The 19,005-nt window shown below is 40.9% G+C and overlaps 1 protein-coding gene across 5 annotated transcripts in view; it reads left to right on the top strand.

Moving 5' to 3' along the window:
- Nucleotides 1-5,569: 5,569 nt before the first annotated feature.
- LOC138827483 (HORMA domain-containing protein 1-like) overlaps nucleotides 5,570-19,005 on the top strand; it is a 34,452-nt gene continuing 21,016 nt past the window's right edge. For 2 of the 5 annotated variants that reach the window (XM_070023022.1, XM_070023026.1), the window contains exons 1-6: nucleotides 5,570-5,647; nucleotides 6,057-6,159; nucleotides 6,822-6,882; nucleotides 7,786-7,930; nucleotides 12,272-12,335; nucleotides 12,744-12,780. In XM_070023022.1, coding sequence (XP_069879123.1) covers nucleotides 6,850-6,882; nucleotides 7,786-7,930; nucleotides 12,272-12,335; nucleotides 12,744-12,780 — 279 coding nt within the window. In that variant the 5' untranslated portion in view covers nucleotides 5,570-5,647; nucleotides 6,057-6,159; nucleotides 6,822-6,849. Of the gene's footprint in view, nucleotides 5,657-6,056; nucleotides 6,160-6,821; nucleotides 6,883-7,785; nucleotides 7,931-12,271; nucleotides 12,336-12,743; nucleotides 12,781-19,005 lie in introns of all 5 variants that reach the window. The other 3 variants (XM_070023025.1, XM_070023023.1, XM_070023024.1) reach the window with 3 other exon arrangements.

The raw sequence follows: 19,005 nt of genomic DNA, 5'->3' as shown, positions 1-19,005 counted from the left end.
TGTTTTGTTGCTGTTAACTGGAGATAGAATCTTTCAGACCATTCTTTCTAGGCTAGCTTTGAAACACAATCCTCAGATCTCAGCCTCCTGACTAGCCAGTAGTTTAGGCATGAATTTCCAGTACCTAGCTTTAATTTTGTTTTTAATTTTAATTTTGTTTTACCCATACTCTTCAAGTGTTATAATGGAAACACTGGGTCATAAAATTTGGCATTCTGATCAGTCTATGTATATGTTTTCCAAATAAAATAGAATGTACAGAATTATAGATGAAGTCAATTTATGTTAAAATGTCACCCGACGCCAGTAGCTCATGCCTGTAATCCTAGCTACTCAGGAGGCTGAGATCTAAGGATGGAGGTTCAAAGCCAGCCCAGGCAAGAAAGGCTGTGAGTCTCTTATCTTCAATAAATCACTCAGAAAACCGGAAGTGGTACTGTGGCTCAAGTGGTAGAGCGCTTGCCTTGAGCTGAAGAGCTGAGGGACAGCGCCCAGGCCCAGAGTTCAAGTCCCACGACCGACAAAAAAAAAAAAAATTAAAATGTGAATTCATGATGTAAGACAGACATAGTAATACATGCCTATATTCCCAGCATTTGGAAAACTGAGGCAGACAATCTTGAGTTTGTGGCCAGCCTGGGTTACACAGTGAGAATGTCTCAAAAATAAAGGACAACGTATGTGGAACTGTCACGACTAAAACAAAACAAAAAACAGGAAGGAAGTTGAATATAGCTGAAATAGATTATTAGCAACTCTTGAAAACAGAACAGTGAAATTTACTGAAATTGTTTTCGAAAAGATGGGATAGAGGGTAAGAGGGTCAAAATGATTGCAACACATTGTAAACCTGTGGAAATGTAACAGAATCCTCCTCTGTATACTTAATATAAGCTAATATTAAGAAAATAAATGACAGGAAAGTAAAACAAGCTCTAATAGGACAGCAGGCAAGAGCAGGAGAGGGGAGAGCTAAAAAAGGGCTAAAAGAGGATATAAATATGATGCATATATAAAAGTAGAACAGTAAAACCAGTTAAAATTGTTTTAAGAAGAGCGAGTAGGGTTGGGGAGATTAAAAACAAAATAAATGCCATCTTCAAAAGACATAAATACCCAAGCTTTAACATTCACTATTTGAGGTACTCCCCTCACCAGAAAAAAGTTTTATTTTTATTTTTATTTATTTATTTTTTGGGGTCCAGTCATGGGGACTGAACTCTGGGCCTGGACGCTGTCCCTCAGCTCTTCAGCTCAAGGCTAGCGTTCTACCACTTGAGCCACAGCACCACTTCCAGCATTTTTCTTCTTGCTTATGTGGTGCTGAGGAATTGAACTCAGGGCCTCATGCATGCAAGGCAAGCGCTTTACCACTGAGCCACCTTCCCAGCCCCAGAAAAAAGTTTTACTATGTTGAACTGGTCTTGAACTTGTGAACTCAAGCAATACTGCTTCCATTTTCCAGCCTCCTGAGTATCTGAGACCATGGGCAGATACCTCCATGCCTAGCTTCTCTTTTCTTTTTTTTTTTTTGTGCCTGACTTTTCTTAACATTGTCCATAAAGTTATACATATCTTGACTTCCCTGACTCATCTGATGCTAGTATTCTCTGTGTTTCTAGCCATATAGGCCCATTTTCAAATTTTTTTTTGGGTCCGGTCATTGAGCCTGAACTCTGGGCCTGGGCGCTGTCCCTCAGCTCTTCAGCTCAAGGCTCGCGCTCTACCACTTGAGCCACAGCGCCACTTCCGGCATTTTTTTCTTTTTGCTTATGTGGTGCTGAGGAATCGAACCCAGGGCCTCAGGCATGCAAGGCAAGCGCTCTGGTGGCTCAAGGGTTCTGGCGGCTCAGTGGTAGAGCGCGAGCCTTGAGCTGAAGAGCTGAGGGACAGCGCCCAGGCCCAGAGTTCAGGCCCACGACCGGACCCCCCCCAAAAAAAATAAATAAAAATAAAATAAAATCTAAAACAATTCAAAGTTGGGTGCTGGTGGCTCACACCTTTTTATTCTAGGTTACTCAGGAGGCCAAGATCTGAGGGTCATGGTTCAAAGTTAACCTGGGCAGGAAATCTGTGAGACTCTTATCTCCACCAAAAAGCCAGAAGTGGAATTGTAGCTCAAGTGGTAGAGTATTAGCAATAAGCTTAAAAAAAAAAAAAAAAAAGCCGGGCGCTGGTGGCTCACGCCTGTAATCCTAGCTACTCAGGAGGCTGAGATCTGAGGATCGCGGTTCAAAGCCAGCCCGGGCAGGAGAGAACGTGAGACTCCTATCTCCAATAAACCACCAGAAAACCGGAAGTGGTGCTGTAGCTCAAGTGGTAGAGCGCTCGCTTTGAGCTGAAGAGCTGAGGGACAGCGCCCAAGGCCCAGAGTTCAAGCCCCACGACCGACAAAAAAAAAAAGAAAAAGAAAAAAAAAATCTTCAAGGACCGATACACACAAAAATAATTAAATAAACTTTTTTTTTCTTGGACTGGGTATATAATGCAATGATAGCACACTTACTTAGCATGTACAAAGGCCAGGGTTTGATACCCACTACTGTACACTCACACACACACACACACACACACACACACACACACACACACACACACTCTCACACACACCTTTCCTCTATTTCCCTTTCTACTTCCTCTCCCAAACCTCTATTTTCATGTTGATTTTGTTCTCTCCTTTTTGCTTCATTAAAGATAAGTAGTCAGGCACCTGTGGCTCATGCCTGCAATCCTAGCTATTCAGAAAACTGAGATCTGAGGATTGTGGTTCAAGACTAGCCCAGGCAAGAAAGTCTGTGAGACTTATCTCTAATTAACCACAAGAAAACTGGAAGTGTTACTGTGGCTCAAGTGATAGAGCACTTGCCTTTAGCTGAAAAACCCAGGGACTGGGCCCAGGCCCGGAGTTCAAGACCCACAACCAACAACAAAATCACTGTGAAAAATGTATTAGGAAATACTGAACCATCACTTCAAGGGCAAGTACTGGGTTAGATTCTGTAAGTTTCTGATCATCAAATTTTTTGCCAACTGATCAATATACAACCTCATTTTACATGTATTTCTATGTAAAAACAAATAAAGCATGTATTATTGATTCCCTAACAGATATCCAATAGCACTATAATTCATAACAGGACCAAACTTAGCTAACTCATGTATTTTCACCATAAAGCATATCACCACTTTCTTACACTTAGGAATATGAGGCAGGATTTCAATACTATCCTTATATTCAGACAGCAAAATCATCTCCCCACCAAATACCACAAAGATGCAAAAACATGACACTAAACAGAGCTCAAGAAGGATGTTTGGCCAGGTGCTGGTGGCTCACGCCTGTAATCCTAGCTACTCAGGAAGCTGAGATCTGAGGATTGTGGTTCAAAGCCAGCCCCGGCAGAAAAGTCTGTGAGACTCTTTTTTTTAGGGTCCGGCTGTGGGGCCTGAACTCTGGGCCTGGGCGCTGTCCCTCAGCTCTTCAGCTCAATGCTAGCGGTCTACCACTTCAGCCACAGCGCCACTTCCGACTTTTTTCTTTTTGCTTATGTGGTGCTGAGGAATTGAACCCAGGGCCTCAGGCATTGCAAGGCAAGCACTCTACCACTGAGCCACCTTCCCAGCCCTGTGTGTGAGACTCTTATCTCCAACTATCCACCAGAAAACCAGAAATGGTGCTGTGTTAGAGCGCTCATCTTGAGCTGAAGACTTCAGGGACAGCACCCAAGCCCAGAGTTCAAGCCCCACAACCAACAAAAAAAAAAAAAAAAAGAAAAGAAAAAAGGATGTTTGTTCCATATAACAGCTGAAACAAGAAGATTTTTACCTTGTTTCACCTGATGTTGTATGGGGAATATGTATAATGAGATTCAGGGTGATTTGTGTTTTGTTTTGTTTTTTACTATTTTGTAAATGTCTTTAAATGACTGCAAAAATCATATTGAACCAATTCCAATTTGGAGGGTTACAAATAGCCAATGGGGGGCTGGGAAGGTGGCTCAGTGGTAGAGCGCTTGCCTCGCATGCATGAGGCCCTGGGTTCGATTCCTCAGCACCACATAAGCGAAAAAGCCGGAAGTGGCGCTGTGGCTCAAGTGGTAGAGCACTAGCCTTGAGCTGAAGAGCTGAGGGACAGTGTCCAGGCCCAGAGTTCAGGCCCCACGACCGACAAAAAAAAAACAAACAAAAAAAACAAATAGCCAATGGGCAAGTTCTACCTGTGTATATGTATATTCAGAAGAAACAAAATATCTCTATACCACTGCTAAGGAAGGCTCAGAGCCTTCCTCCTTAGAAGTAACCACAGTTACTAGTTTCTTTCTCTTGTGATACTGAACATTGAACCAATATGTCAGAAATTCAATGTCCTATTTAGGTGGTATAGTGGCCCTCCCTGCCAAGCTATTTGTTGTGATCTTGGGAAACCAGCTTTGCCTGAGACTATTTACTCATCTCTAAAGTTCATCCCCAGCACAAAACCAATTTTAAAAAAAAGGGGCGGGGTGCTGCTTGAATGCCTGGATTCCATTCTTCAGTACAACATAAACGGAAAAAGTCGGAAGTGGTGCTGTGGCTTAAGTGGTAAAGTACTTTGAGTAAAAAGAAAGCTCAGGGAGTTAAGCCCCAGGACTGGCAAAAAAAAAGGAGACAGCAGAAAAGGCAAGTTAATACCTGCATCTTTCTCACTAAGCTCTCCTTGTAGAAGCAAAGTAAGAATATGACAGCGAATTTGAAAGGCCCTTGTAAACTTTCAATGTGATAGAAATATATGGCAAAATAATCATCAGACCAGTTTTCTCATTTTTATCCTGAAAAACTGTTCTAGTCTTCATTGTCCAAAATGAATGAGGTCCAACAAATCTTTTCATATCTAGGATGTTCCTTTCCTTTGTAATGAAGACATGCCAAAGTTTATGAAAATTTATGTTTGCATTACTAACACAATTAATTTAGATATATGAAATATAAAATTAAGTAAAATAAGCAGCTTGTACTATTGGACAATCTCCAACTGATACCCCTTCTGATATTATTTTGTTTCTAAATGACACACAGATGATTTTCCAAGTTATTCAGTGACCTCACTGTTCAGTAGGAAGGAAGCCTGGAATGGTGGATCATACCTGTAATCACAGCACTGCAAAGGCTGAGGCCGTGGATGATTTCTTCAATGGCCAAACTGGGCTTCAAAGAGAGACCTTGTCTTTAGAAAAGGCAAAACAAAACAAAAACCAAACTAAACAGCCTAATGAGACTGTTGGAGCAACTGTTTTCTTGTAGACAAAAGAGAGTGGAAGAACGCAATATGTAATTTATCAAAAACAAGTCAGAAAACAAGTCGAGGTAAACAGTGGCTGAGAGCACTTTGGTCCATCAGGAAAGCTATGTATCTCAGGAACACTGCACATGCAATGAATCTTTTCCTAACGGCATCTGAGAGGACCGTGTAGCCTTTCTGCGCATGTACATTCCCGGCGTGCCTTGCACAGTTCTTGGCGGGAAAGGTGACCAGACCAGAGGAGGCGGGAGGGAGTCAAAAGGCTCCTGTTGAGGCGCGTCTGCCACTAACGGCTGAAGAAGGGCGCATGCGCACTGGACCACACGTGCGTCATTTCACAGGTCGCGTGGTCTCCGGCGCCAGGCTCTGGTACTTGATGTAATGCATGTTGTTTGTCTGGGGTTTTCTTTGTCTGTTTTTCATTTTAAGTCTCTTGTCTGTCACCTTTCGCTCACGGCTAAGTTTCTGAAGGCCCAAGTGGCAAAATAGCTGAGAAAAGATGTGTTATTTTCCACAAGAGCTCCCCCGGATGACAGTGGCCGCGGGCCGCGGGCCCAGCTTCTGTCAGGATAACTTTAAATGCGTCTGGTAAATAGACCATTCTGGGAGGTGTGAGTAGCGGCACGCTTCGAGTCGAATTGCCTGATGAAGGAAAGGCAATGGAAGCTAAAAGAAATTTGCATTCTCTTTCTCAAGTTACGCTGGGGAAACGGGGATCGGGCGTCGATTTTTTTTTTAAATAGATTTTTTTTTTGTTGCCCTTTAACCTTTCTGACAGAAATATTCACAGCGGAGCCGCGCTGAGGAAAAGTTACATCGCTTGACTACAGCTGTAACCTTCATTCTGAATGGGAAGACGCTTATGAAAGGGCTTTGTCGGGGTGATTTCTCTTTTCAGTACTTAATACCTGACCTATGCAGTGCTGACAAGCCATGAATACGGTAGAGTGAAGAAAAGGAAGTTGGTGTGTTAGTAACAATATCGTCTAGGGCCAGCAGCCTGGCTCAAGCGGCGGAGCACCTACTGCGCCGGCGCGGCCTCGAGTGCAGAGCTCATCCTGCCAACCCAAAACCGGGTCCCTGCAGGCCACTAGAGGCCGAAGCGGAAGGTGTGGCGGGAGGTCACAGGAGCCCAGGGATTTCTGGGCCAACCTGGGGGACAGAGCAAGACCCATCCTCAAAACAGCAAAGACAAAACCTGTGTGAAGAGTTTCTTTGAGGAGAGGGAATGGTTTAGCAATAGAACATGTATGAGGCCTCCGAGAAAGACACACACACACTCTCTCTCTCTCTCTCTCTCTCTCTCTCTCTCTCTCTCTCTCTCTCTCTCTCTCTCTCTCTCTCTCTCTCTCTCTCTGTCATTGAGGTAAGACTACTCGTCAAAATGGCTTATATTTAGGACCTTACTCAAAATATACATTTTTGAAGATTCTGTTTTGCTTCTCATATTTATTCAGATAAAATTCTTCACTGTATTTGTAATAAACTAGAGTGTCGGAGATAAGAATAAGATCTAAAATCAAGGGCTTGTATTGTGTCACAGGTTGAATTAAAGAAAGTATCAGAAGAAGATGGCCACTGCACAGTTGCAGAGGACTGCCATGGTATGATTTCTTATAACTTAATATGTGTTAATTAATTTTTATTTGTAGCAGTACTGGGGTTTGAACTCAGTGCCTTGCCTTTGACCCTGTAGTTTTTTTTTCTTTACTGGATATTTTTAGGATAGACTCTCCAGCCAGGTCAGCTATGTATGCCTAAGCTGAGATCTACTACTTTAGTAGTTTCCTGTCTTGCAGATCATAGAGACTTGCCACTCATTTTCAACTTCCCTCTATAGAGAAGTCTCTGGACTTTTCTGCCCCTGCTGGTCTGGAAATCCTCCCATTCTAAACTTCCCAAATAGCTAGAATTACAGATGTGAACCACTAGCAATAAGCTCAACTACTTTATTTTTGGGAGTTAACTGTTTAAGGATTTAATGATACTAGGAAACCCTGTATTTTAAGAAGTTATTTAGGAAGATATTTGCTAAACTATTATAAATTAATGAGTTGGTTGTATTACATTAAATTGTTGGTTCTGATTTTAGATTAGGTATTAATGCTGTTCTACTCCTTGAGTTAAATAGTTCAGAAGTAGTCCATCCTTAGAAAATTTCCTTGACTCAGAAACAAATAAAATTGTATTATTTGCATACCACCATGCTTTGTGGTTAATCTTGTTAAAACCTAGTCAATGATTAAAGAGGAAAATCAATATAATCCATTTGTGTATTAAGTACAGTTAATCTGCAAGTAGATCATTAAAATTCTTAAACATTTTCTGTGCATTACTTTTAGATCATTACCCTAGAAACAGTCTGACATGTTACAAGCCACCCTGACTTTCTGGGATCACAAAGTACTCTGAAGAGGAATTCTTTCAGAGTGCACAATATTTAAGTCCAAGGAAAAACTATTTTTAATACTTGTATGTAACATGTTTTAATTTTCCTTGAATTTTAGAGTGCATTGGTATTTCCCAGTAAGATATCAACTGAGCAGCAGTCTTTGGTTTTAGTGAAGAGGCTACTAGCAGTTTCAGTATCCTGTATCACATATTTGAGAGGAATATTTCCAGAAAGTGCTTATGGAACAAGATATCTAGATGGTAATGTAATTTTTAAAACTGTATTTAACATTTTTTAATTACTCTAAAACAGTAACTTTTTTTTGCCAGTCCTGGGGCCTGAACTCAGGGCCTGGGCACTGTCCCTGAGCTTCTTCTGCTCAAGGTTAGCACTTTACCACTAGAGCCACAGTGGCACTTCAGCTTTTTCTGCTGAGGAATCAAACTGAGGGCTACAAGCATAGTAGGGAAGCACTCTACCACTAAGCCGCATTCCAAGCCCCTTTTACAGTAACTTTTTTACTTAGACATTTTATTTTTTGGTAACAGCTTTTTAAAAATATAATTCACATATCTGACAATTCACTCACTTAAAGTTTACAATTCAGTGACTTCAGAATGTTCACAAAGTTATGCTGCTCCCACCACAATTTTAGTACATTATTTTCATTACCCCAAAGAAGAAACCTCACAAATGTTAAGTTTTTTGTTTTTGTTTTTGTTTTTGTTTTTTTGTCGGTCATGGGGCTTGAACTCTGAGCCTTGGTTCTGTCCTTCAGTCTTCAGCTCAAGGCTAGTGCTCTACTACTTGAGCCACAGGGCCACTTCTGGTTTTCTGCTGGTTTATTGGAGATCAGAGTCTCACAGACTTTCCTGCTTGGGCTGGCTTTGAACCGTTATCCTCAGATCTCAGCCTCCTGAGTAGCTAGGATTAAAAGTGTGAGCCACCAGAGCCCGGCACATGTTAAGTTCTATCCACTGCCCTCTACCACCCCATCAAGCTTCCCAGCACTAGGCAACCACCAATCTACATTGTTTCTATGGGATTTACTTATTCTTGACATTTCATATAAAAGGAATTATAATATGTAGCTTTAGTGACTAGCTTCTTTTTTAAATTTAATTTTATTGTCAAGGTAATATACAAAGGGATTACAGTTACATACATAAGGTAGTGAGTACATTTCTTGTTGAACTTGTGACCCAGTAACTAGCTTATTTTAGCATCCTTTTTATTTTTGTTTTGATGTTCCTGCATGTAGCATTGATTAGTACTTTATCTTTTTTCATTGCTAGATAATGTTCCATTGTATTGCTATCACTCACTCATCAGTTGGTGAACATTTGAGTGTTTTCCCCTTTTTTGGCTGTTATGTATAATGTAACATTCATATTCAAGTATTTTCAGTAACATTGAAAGCACTTAAGCCTAAAAAATTGCCTTGTTTCTTAAGTATAACTCACTTGACATTACATTTACAATGAATTAAATAGATGAAAACATTGTTATTTGTAACTTTGTAAAGTGGTAGTTTATGTTCTTGTGCCATTTTAAAGAGGTGAAAAAATAGCACATTTATGCAATGATAAGGTTACTTCCCAACATATACTATGTACATATTACTGTAGACCAACTATGCCAAGATCTATAAAGCACTATGGTATATATACTGCCTTTTAAACTCATAATCCTGTAAAGTAGATATTATGCCTATTTTCTTTTTATGTGTATGTATGTGTAGGGTACTGGCATTTGAACTCAAAATATTGGGCTTGCTATGCTGGCATTATACCACTTGAGCCACAGCTCCACTTCTGGCTTTTTGGTGGATATTGGACATAAGAATCTCACTGGCCTCGGTGCTAGTAGCTCACTGTAATCCTAACAATTCAGGAGGATGAGATGTAAGAATCACCATTTGAAGCCAGCCCTCCAATTAACCACCCCCCCTCTACCCCCCCCCCCCAAAAAAAAGCTGGAAGTTGCCTAAGTGATGAGTGCTAGCCTGCGCTTAACAGCTCAGGGCTAGAGCTGAGGTCCTAAGTGCAAGCCCCAGGACACACACACACACACACACACACACACACACACACACACACACACACACACACACACACACACACACACACACACACACACACACACACACACACACACACACACACACACACACACACACACACACACACACACACACACACACACACACACACACACACACACACACACCACAGAGAGACAGAGACAGAGAAAATAAGAGTCTCATGGACTTTACTGTCTGATCTGGAAATCCCTGAACCAGGATCTGCAGATATCACCCTCCTGAGTAGCTACAATTATAGGCATAAACCATTGGCCCTTGACTGTTAGTCACTTTAGAGATGGAGTTTAGTGAACTTTTTCTGAGTTTTAAGCCATCACAATCCTCCAGATGTCAGCTTCTTGAGTAGTTAGAATTACAGATGTGAGTCAGTTGTGCTTGGCTCCTATTTTTCCAATAATGAGAGATGCTCTCAAGACCTTTTCATTCTGTTAATTTTACTTTTTTACAGAATTCTTTGTCTTTGATACCTATTAACTTCTTGGTCTTTACAGTATTTCAGTTGGATAAAGGACCATAGAAAACACTTTTTAAAAAAAAATTTTTTTTGGGTCCGGCCGGTCATGGGACTTGAACTCTGGGCCTGGGTGCTATCCCTCAGCAATTCAGCTCAAGGCTAGCGCTCTACCACTTGAGACACAGTGCCACTTCCGGCTTTTTTCTTTTTGCTTATGTGGTGCTGAGAAATTGAACTCAGGACCTCAGGCATGCAAGGCAAGCACTCTACCACTGAGCCACCTTCCCAGCCCCGAAAACACTCTTAAGGTTCTAAAATATCTAATTTTCTGTATTCTATAATTTTTTGGGGGGGTCCAGTTGTGGGGCCTGAACTCTGGGCCTGGGTGCTGTCCCTCAGCTCTTCAGCTCAAGGCTAGCACTCTACCACTTGAGCCACAGCACCATTTCCAGCTTTTTTTCTTTTTGCTTATGTGGTGCTGAGAAATTGAACTCAGGACCTCAGGCATGCAAGGCAAGCTCTCTACCACTGAGCCACCTTCCCAGCCCCGAAAACACTCTTAAGGTTCTAAAATATCTAATTTTCTGTATTCTATAATTTTTTTTTTGGGTCCAGTTGTGGGGCCTGAACTCTGGGCCTGGGTGCTGTCCCTCAGCTCTTCAGCTCAAGGCTAGCACTCTACCACTTGAGCCACAGCACCATTTCCAGCTTTTTTTTCTTTTTGCTTATGTGGTGCTGAGGAATCGAACCCAGGGCCTCATGCATGCAAGGCAAGCACTCTACCACTGAGCCACCTTCCCAGCCCCTTGGTTTGTTTTTTCAGATAGCGTCACCATACTTTTGCCCTGGGAAAGGGTGGCCTTAGTCTATGATCCCATTACATCCATTCCTGACACTCTTAAAAATTATAGAATGCGGGCTGGGAAGGTGGCTCAGTGGTTAAAGCGCTTGCCTTGCATGCCTGAGGCCCTGGGTTCGATTCCTCAGCACCACATAAGCAAAAAAAAAAAAGCCGGAAGTGGCGCTGTGGCTCAAGTGGTAGAGCACTAGCTTTGAGCTGAAGAGCTGAGGGACAGTGCCCAAGCCCAGAGTTCAGGCCCCATGACCGGACCCAAAAAAAAAAAAAAAAAAAAAAATTATAGAATGCATGGGCTGGGAAGGTGGCTCAGTGGTAGAGCGCTTGCCTTGCATGTCTGAGGCCCTGGGTTCGATTCCTCAACACCACATAAGCAAAAAGAAAAAAGTGGGAAGTGGCGCTGTGGCTCAAGTGGTAGAGTGCTAGCCTTGAGATGAAAAGCTGAGGGACAGCGCCCAAGCCCAGAGTTGCGGCCCCATGACTGGATCCCCCCAAAAAAAAGAAAAAAGAAAAAACAAAGCAAAAGTTAAAAGACTAGGTGGGTCTCTCAAGGATTAAAACAAATGTGAAGCCTTGAGTTCACTTCCATTATCACATTAAACAAATTTTTTTCTACCCATCAATTTAAATTTCCATCATTATAATGACATTTTATAATAAAGATAAAAGAGTACTTTTATGTAACTTTTCTTCTTTTATGTTAATACCAATCATTTGGAAGTTCATTGCCTTTAATTATATACCATAACTAAAGAAAATAAACTTTAGGGGCTGGGAAGGTGGCTCAGTGGTAGAGCGCTTGCCTTGCATGCATGAGGCCCTGGGTTCAATTCCTCAGCACCACATAAACAAAAAGAAAATAAACTTTAGCCAGGCACTAGTGATGCACACTTGTAATATTAGCTAGTCAGGAGGCTGAGATTTGAGAATAACAATCCAAAGCCAGCCTGAGCAAGAAAGTCTGTGAGACTCTTTATCTCCAGTTAACCAACAGAAAATCATAAGTGGTACTGTGTTTCAAAGTGGTAGAGCACTAGCTTTGAGCAAAAGAGCTCAGGGACAGCAACCAGGCCCTGTGTTTAAGCCCCATAACAAAAAATAAATAATTAAAAAACAAACTATTAAAAAAATCTATTTTTTACTGTTACTTAACAGTAACATATTTATTTCATAATTTTTGTGTTTAGATCTTTGTGTCAAAATTCTGAGAGAAGATAAAAATTGTCCAGGTTCTACACAGTTAGTGAGATGGTAAGTAAAAGAATACATATGGGTAGAAAATTAGCATTTTTTCTAAATTATTTTTGTACATTAAATACTTATTCATATGTAACCAAATTTTGGTGATTGACCCTTTAGTGATAGTACCCTTTTGTCAGGTGTTTTAATTTATACATTAAAATTATTCTTTATTTTATGCCCCAGGTAAACAGCTTTATTTTCCTTCTTGTCCTCACAAATACCTTCCATCCAGTATCATTTTTTTTTTTGCAAAATTATTTCATATATTGAATTTTGCTTTATTTAAAGCTAAAAATAAGGATACTTCTAATGTTAAGTTTTTGTATTATTTAATAGTGAGGTAACAGAAATTTATGAAAAGTAGTTTTTGGAAATTGCATTCAATCTAAAATGCATCTTTGTTTTGTTTGTTTTTAGGATGCTAGGGTGCTATGATGCTTTACAAAAAAAATATGTAAGTCTTAGTATCCTTTTTCTACTTTTGTTCTTTTTTTCATTTTATTTTATTTTTTGTGAACATACTGTACAGAGGGGTTACAATTACATGGACAGGATAATGCATACATTTCTTATCAAGCATTGCAGCCTCCTCCTTTGTTTACCCTTCACATCCCTTCCCAGCCTCCCCCCCACCCCCTCCACCCCCCCCCACACCAACGTTACCAACGTTGTAAAGCTCGTTTTCGACATGACAATTTGTACTTCTCATTGTTGCAACAGGTCCACCTGTATCCTTAAACGACTTGTTTTTCCCCATCTCCTCCACAAGTTATACCGACATCAAATATAGTGGAAGCAGGGGTTATACTGTGGGGGAGGGACATACAAAGCAACAAAGAAATAATCTTATAAATGCATTAGAAACAAATGCATGAAAGAAAAAATCATTAAAATACATATCTAAGGGTTCATTTTCCTAACATCACATTATCTGACCTTTTCCGCTTGACTCATACGTATACTAGATATTGCAAATAAGGGAAACCATGGGACCTGTGTTTCTTTGGGCTTGGCTTACTTCACTTAATATAATTTTTTCCAAGTCTTTCCATTTCCTAACAAATGGGGCAATGTCATTCTTTCTGATGGAGGCATAGAATTCCATTGTGTATATATACCACATTTTCTTCTATATGTTGTATTTGACAACTCTAACATGAATCCAGAAATAGTAAAACATTAAACTAACTGAGACAAGCTGGGTGCCGATGGCTCATGCCTGTAATCCTAGCTACTCAGGAGGCTGAGATCTGAGAATCATGGTTCTAAGCCAGCCTGGGCAGGAAAGTCCGTGAGACTCTCATTTCCAATTAACCACCACCAGAAAACCGGAAGTGGCGCTGTGGCTCAAGCAATAGAGTGCCCCTCTTGAGCTGAAGAGCACAGGGACAGCACCCAAGCCCCCCCAAAAAAGATTCTCACTCACAGACTTTACTGCCAGGCTGGCTGTGAACCATGATCCTCAGATCTCAGCCACTTTGAGTAGCTAGGATTGTAAGCATGAGCCACTGGTGCCCAGCTTTGTATCTCTTCTTTAATATTATTCTAATAATTTAATGAATTATTTCTTGATTAGGGCTGAAAATAAATTTCTAGCCAGGCATGTTGGCTGAAGCCTGTAAATCTTAACTAACTGCCCCCGTCCACCAAAAAAACTACCAGAGGGAGATTACATCTTAACCAATGACAGGATCCAGTAGACAGTGCCTGTTAATCCAACCCATGAAAGCATAAATAGAATCAGAGTCAAGGCCAGCGTCCAGATGCAAAGAGAGACTCTCTTTATAAAATAACCAATGCAAAAAAAAAAAAAAAGTAGGTTGACAGAGTGGCTTAGGTAGGCTTAAATTCAATTGAATTTAAATCTGAAAACTGAATATTACAAGAAGATAAATAAATCAATTAGTTAATTTCCTTTGATTGGGGAATGTAGCTCAGTGGCAGAGATTTTTGTCTTTTAAGTGTGTAAGGACCTCCATTCCATTTCCAAGGTAGTAAAAGAAATAATTTTCATATATATGTATATATACAGGATATATATATATATATATATATGTATATATATATGTTAAATTGTCACAAAGTCTGGCTTTGTTTTAGTTTAAGTTTTTACAGTAAGCAGAGCACAGAGGCTCGAGTCTATAATCCTAGCTACTTAAGAGACAGGAATCTGGTGATTACATTTTTTAGGTCAACCCAGGCAAAAAAGAGGTTTGAGAGACTCCATCTCAATCAATGGCTGGGCACAGTATAGCATGTGCCTGTGTTATCCCAGGCTCAGGAGAAAGCAATATGTGTAGGTGTAGGTGTAATGGTTCCCAGGGAAAATAATTCAAATAGGGACTGGAGATGTGGCTCAAATGGTACAATGCCTACCTAGCTCAAGAACAAGAACAAGTTTCTCAGTACTACCAAGAAAGGAAAAAAAATTTTTCAATAGACTATCAAACTTCTTGCACACTTAACGGAACTTTTCTTTTGGATCAGTCGTGGGAATAGAACTATGGGCCTAGGCACTGTCCCTGAGCTCTTCAGCTCAAGGCTAGCACTCTACCACTTGAGCCAAAGCACCACTTCTGGTTTTCTGATGGTTAATTAGAGATGAGAGTCTCCTGGACTTTCCTTCCCGAGCTGGCTTTGAACAAAGATCCTCCTGACTCAGCCTCCTGAGTAGCTAGGATTACAGGTGTGAGCCACTGGCACCTGGCTACTCAGCATAATATTTTATAATATATGTATGACATTTAGACTGGATGTAGTTGTTCATGACTGTAATACTGCCACTTGAGAGGCTGAGTCAGGAGGATCATAAGTTCAGAGGTACCCTGGGTTAGTTAGCAAGATTTAGGCTACATAGCAAGACCCTGTTGAAAAAAAATCAGTTCCTGCAAAATTGAAATTGTGAAGATGAATTTTTATTCATGGCACCTAACCTTCATTAAGGCATATTGAGTGCCTGTTTTGTGATGAACACATTTTGGGTAGGAACAGGAGTAAGCGTTGTGTTCTTGAAAGAGAGTTCTAATGTCAGTCAAAAAAGCAAACAACTAATCCAATAGTGTTAAATGCCTTTAAAATACTTATGAGAAGGATGTTATAAACTGGGAGAGAGTGAAGGAAGGGGTGACATTGTACAAAAAGAACTGAACTCTTTTTTTTTTTTTTGGTCAATCATGGGGCCTGAACTCTGGGCCTGGGTGCTGTCGCTCAGGTCTTCAGCTCAAGGCGAGTGCTCTACTACTTGAGCCACAAGTGCCATTTCCTGTTTTCTGGTGGTTTGTTGGAAATAAGTATCTCACGGACTTTCCTGCCTAGGCTGGCTTTGTTTTTATTTTATTTTTTTTGGGTCCGGTCATGGGACCTGAACTCTGGGCCTGGGCGCTGTCCCTCAGCTCTTCAGCTCAAGGCTAGCGCTCTACAACTTGAGCCATAGTGCCACTTCCGGCTTTTTTTCTTTTTGCTTATGTGGCGCTGAGGAATTGAACCCAGGGCCTCAGGCATGCAAGGCAAGCGCTCTACCACTGAGCCACCTTCTAGGCTGGCTTTGAACTGTGTTCATCAGATCACAGCCTCCTGAGTAGCTAGGATTACAGGCGAGAGCCACCCTGGTGCCTGGCAGAACTGAACTCTTTACCTGACTTACGTAACTGTAACCTCTCTATGTCACTTTTATAATAATAATAACATTTTTGTAATAAGTTTTTTTATTATGAAAATACTGTACTGAGGGGTTACAATTACATGAGCAAGGTAATGTTGCCTTCTCCTTTGTTTTTCCCCTACCATCCCTTCCCTCCCACCTCCACACCTAAACTCTCCCCACTGCCCCCCCCGCCTAAATTTTAAAGTTCATTTTTCAACATAGTGTCTTCTACATCTCATTGTTGCAATGTGCCCACCTGTATCCCTATTTAAACATTTTGTTTTTTTCCCTTCCCCTCCCCAAATTATACCAACATCAAATACAGTGAAAACAGGGGTTATACCATGGGAGAGGAACATACAAAGCAACAAATCACATGGTACCTTATAAATATGTTAGAAACATAACAATAACATTTTATTTTTAAAATTTTCTTCCTAACGTTTATTTTTTGCCATTCCTGGGGCTTGAACTCAGGGCCCTGGGCACTGTCCCTGAGCTTCTTTTACTCAAGGCTAGCCCTCTACTGCTTGAGCCAAAGTGTCACTTCCAGCTTTTTCTGTTTATGTGGTACCGAGGAGTGAACCCAGGCCTTCATACATACTAGGCAAGCACTCTACCACTAAGCCATATTCCCAGCCCCAACAATAACAAATTTTAAAAAGAGAAAAGGATGCTATACATGTAGATGTAGAATAACTTTAGCTAGGATGGTCAGAGAAAATCTTCTCTGAGTTGGTAACATTTAGGCTGAGACTTGAAAGGAGAAGGCATTCATTTTGGAAAATAATATCCTCCACAGAGTAGCAGAGAGTTACAGAGGACTTTGGAGAGTTATAGGAACAGAAAAGAAGGCCAATATTTTTTTATGATTGGAGAGCAATTGTGTCATGGAGGAAAATGGCCTGAAATGAACCTGGGAAGATAGGGATAGAACATTCATTTCTATGTAGGTAATAAGTTTAGATTTTATTTCAGATGCAAAAGAAGCCCTTTGAAACTTTTAAGTAGAACTATAACAGCATTTAAAAAATTTAATCCCTCTTCTCTTTATAGTATAGAAAGAGAGTAAGATTGGGAGTAAGAGGCAATTACTCAGGCAATTACTATAGAATTGGTAAGAAATGGTGCCAGTGGGCTGGGAAGGTGGCTCAGTGGTGGAGTGCTTACCTTGCATGCATGAGGCCCTGGGTTCGATTCCTCGACACCACATAAGCAAAAAGAAAAAAGATGGAAGTGGCGCTGTGGCCCAAGTGGTAGAGCACTAGCCTTAGCTGAAGAGCTGAGGGACAGCGCCCAGGCCCAGAGTTCAGGCCCACGACCGGAACAAAAAAAAAAAAATAATAAAGAAATGGTGCTAGCTTAGACATGATGATGACAAAGGAGGAGATTCAAGACATGTTTGACACTAGATCTTACTGGATTTGTTGATGGATTGCTTGTGAAGTAGAAGGAAAGTATCAGAATCAAAGATGACTAGATTTTTGGCAAATCATTTAAGTGAACAATTTTCTGTTCCAATAACCTCCACAGTCTCTTTCCTTTACTAATAAGTCCTTGAGCTTTCTAATTTTTTCTTTTCAAATCCATACTCATGTTAGTTATTTCACAACCGTTCATTTAAATCAGTGAAATAAAATACTAACATAAATTTCACCCACCAATAAGCTAAGTAGAAATAGGTATTTGGAGAATAGGAAACATATATAAAATATACCCTTAGAGGCATGATATAAAGTCTCCTACAATAATCATTAAGAATAAATGTTGAAAAAAAAAAAAGAATAGATGTTGAGTCAGGCTCTGGTGATTCACACCTGAGGAAACTCAGATCTGAGGATCACGGTTCAAAGCCAGCCCAGGCAGAAAAGTCTATGAGACTCTTATCTCCAGTAAACCACCAGAAAATGGGAAGTAGAGCTGTGACTCAAAGTGGTAGCATGCTAAACTGAGCAGAATTGCCCAGGAACAGTGTCCAGGCACTGAGTTCAAGCCCCACAACTGATCCCCAAAAAAGAAGAGATGTTGAGCTGTGAGTATGTCTCAAGTAGTAGAGTGCTCGTCTAGCAAGGTTCTAAGCTCAAACTCTAGTAGCACCACCACCAAAATAAATTAATTAATGCTGAATCTGAGTTCTGGTGGCTCACATGTGTAATCCTAGCTACTAAAGAGGCTGAGATCTGAGGATCATTATTCCAAGCCAGCTTGACAGGAAAAGTCTTATCCAATTAACCACCAAAAAGCCAGGAGGAGTGGAGCTATGATTCAAGTGATAGAATGTTAAGCAAAAAAGCTCAAGGACAGCACCCAGACCCTGAGTAAAACCACTGGTATGGTATTAAAAAATAAAATAGATGTTGAGATGAGGAAAGGGAGGATGGGAGAGCCAATACGGAGGTGAGATTCCATTGGACTACATTTGCACATACATGGAAATGTTACAATGAAACCACCCTTATGCAATACAATATAGGATAAAAAATTTAATGAAATAAAATAAATGTTGCAGAATGCTGGTGGCTCACACCTGTAATCCTAGCTTGTCAGGAGGCTGAGATCTAAGGATCATGATTCAAAGTCAGCCCTGGACAGGAAAGTCTGTGAGACTCTTCTCTCCAGTTAACCACTGAACTCAGCTACAGTGCTCAGGCTCTGAATTCAAGCCCCATGACTGACCAAAATAATAATAATAATAAGTCTTGAAGCCAGATGCCCAGGCTTAACTCCTATAATCCTAACTACTCAAGAGTCTAAGCCGGGCACTGGTGGCTCACACTCGTAAGCCTAGCTACTCGGGGCTGAGACCTGAGGATCACAGTACAAAGACAGCAAGGGCAGGAAAGTCCCTGAGACTCATCTCCAATAAACCACTAGAAAAACCAGAAGTGGTGCTGTGGTTCAAGTGGTAGCACACTCACCTTGAGCTGAAGAGCGCAGGGACAGCACCCAGGCCCAGAGTTCAAGCCCCACGACCGACAAAAAAAAAGGAGTCTAAGATCTGGAGAATCACTATATGAAGCTAGCCTGTGCAGAAAA

This window comes from Dipodomys merriami, unplaced genomic scaffold (genome assembly GCF_024711535.1).
Source record: "Dipodomys merriami isolate MVZ:Mamm:240054 unplaced genomic scaffold, mDipMer1.0.p SCAF_156, whole genome shotgun sequence".
NCBI classification, from domain to species: domain Eukaryota; kingdom Metazoa; phylum Chordata; class Mammalia; order Rodentia; family Heteromyidae; genus Dipodomys; species Dipodomys merriami.
Note: the sequence above shows the minus strand (reverse complement) of the source record. Positions and strands in the feature narration are given on the sequence as shown.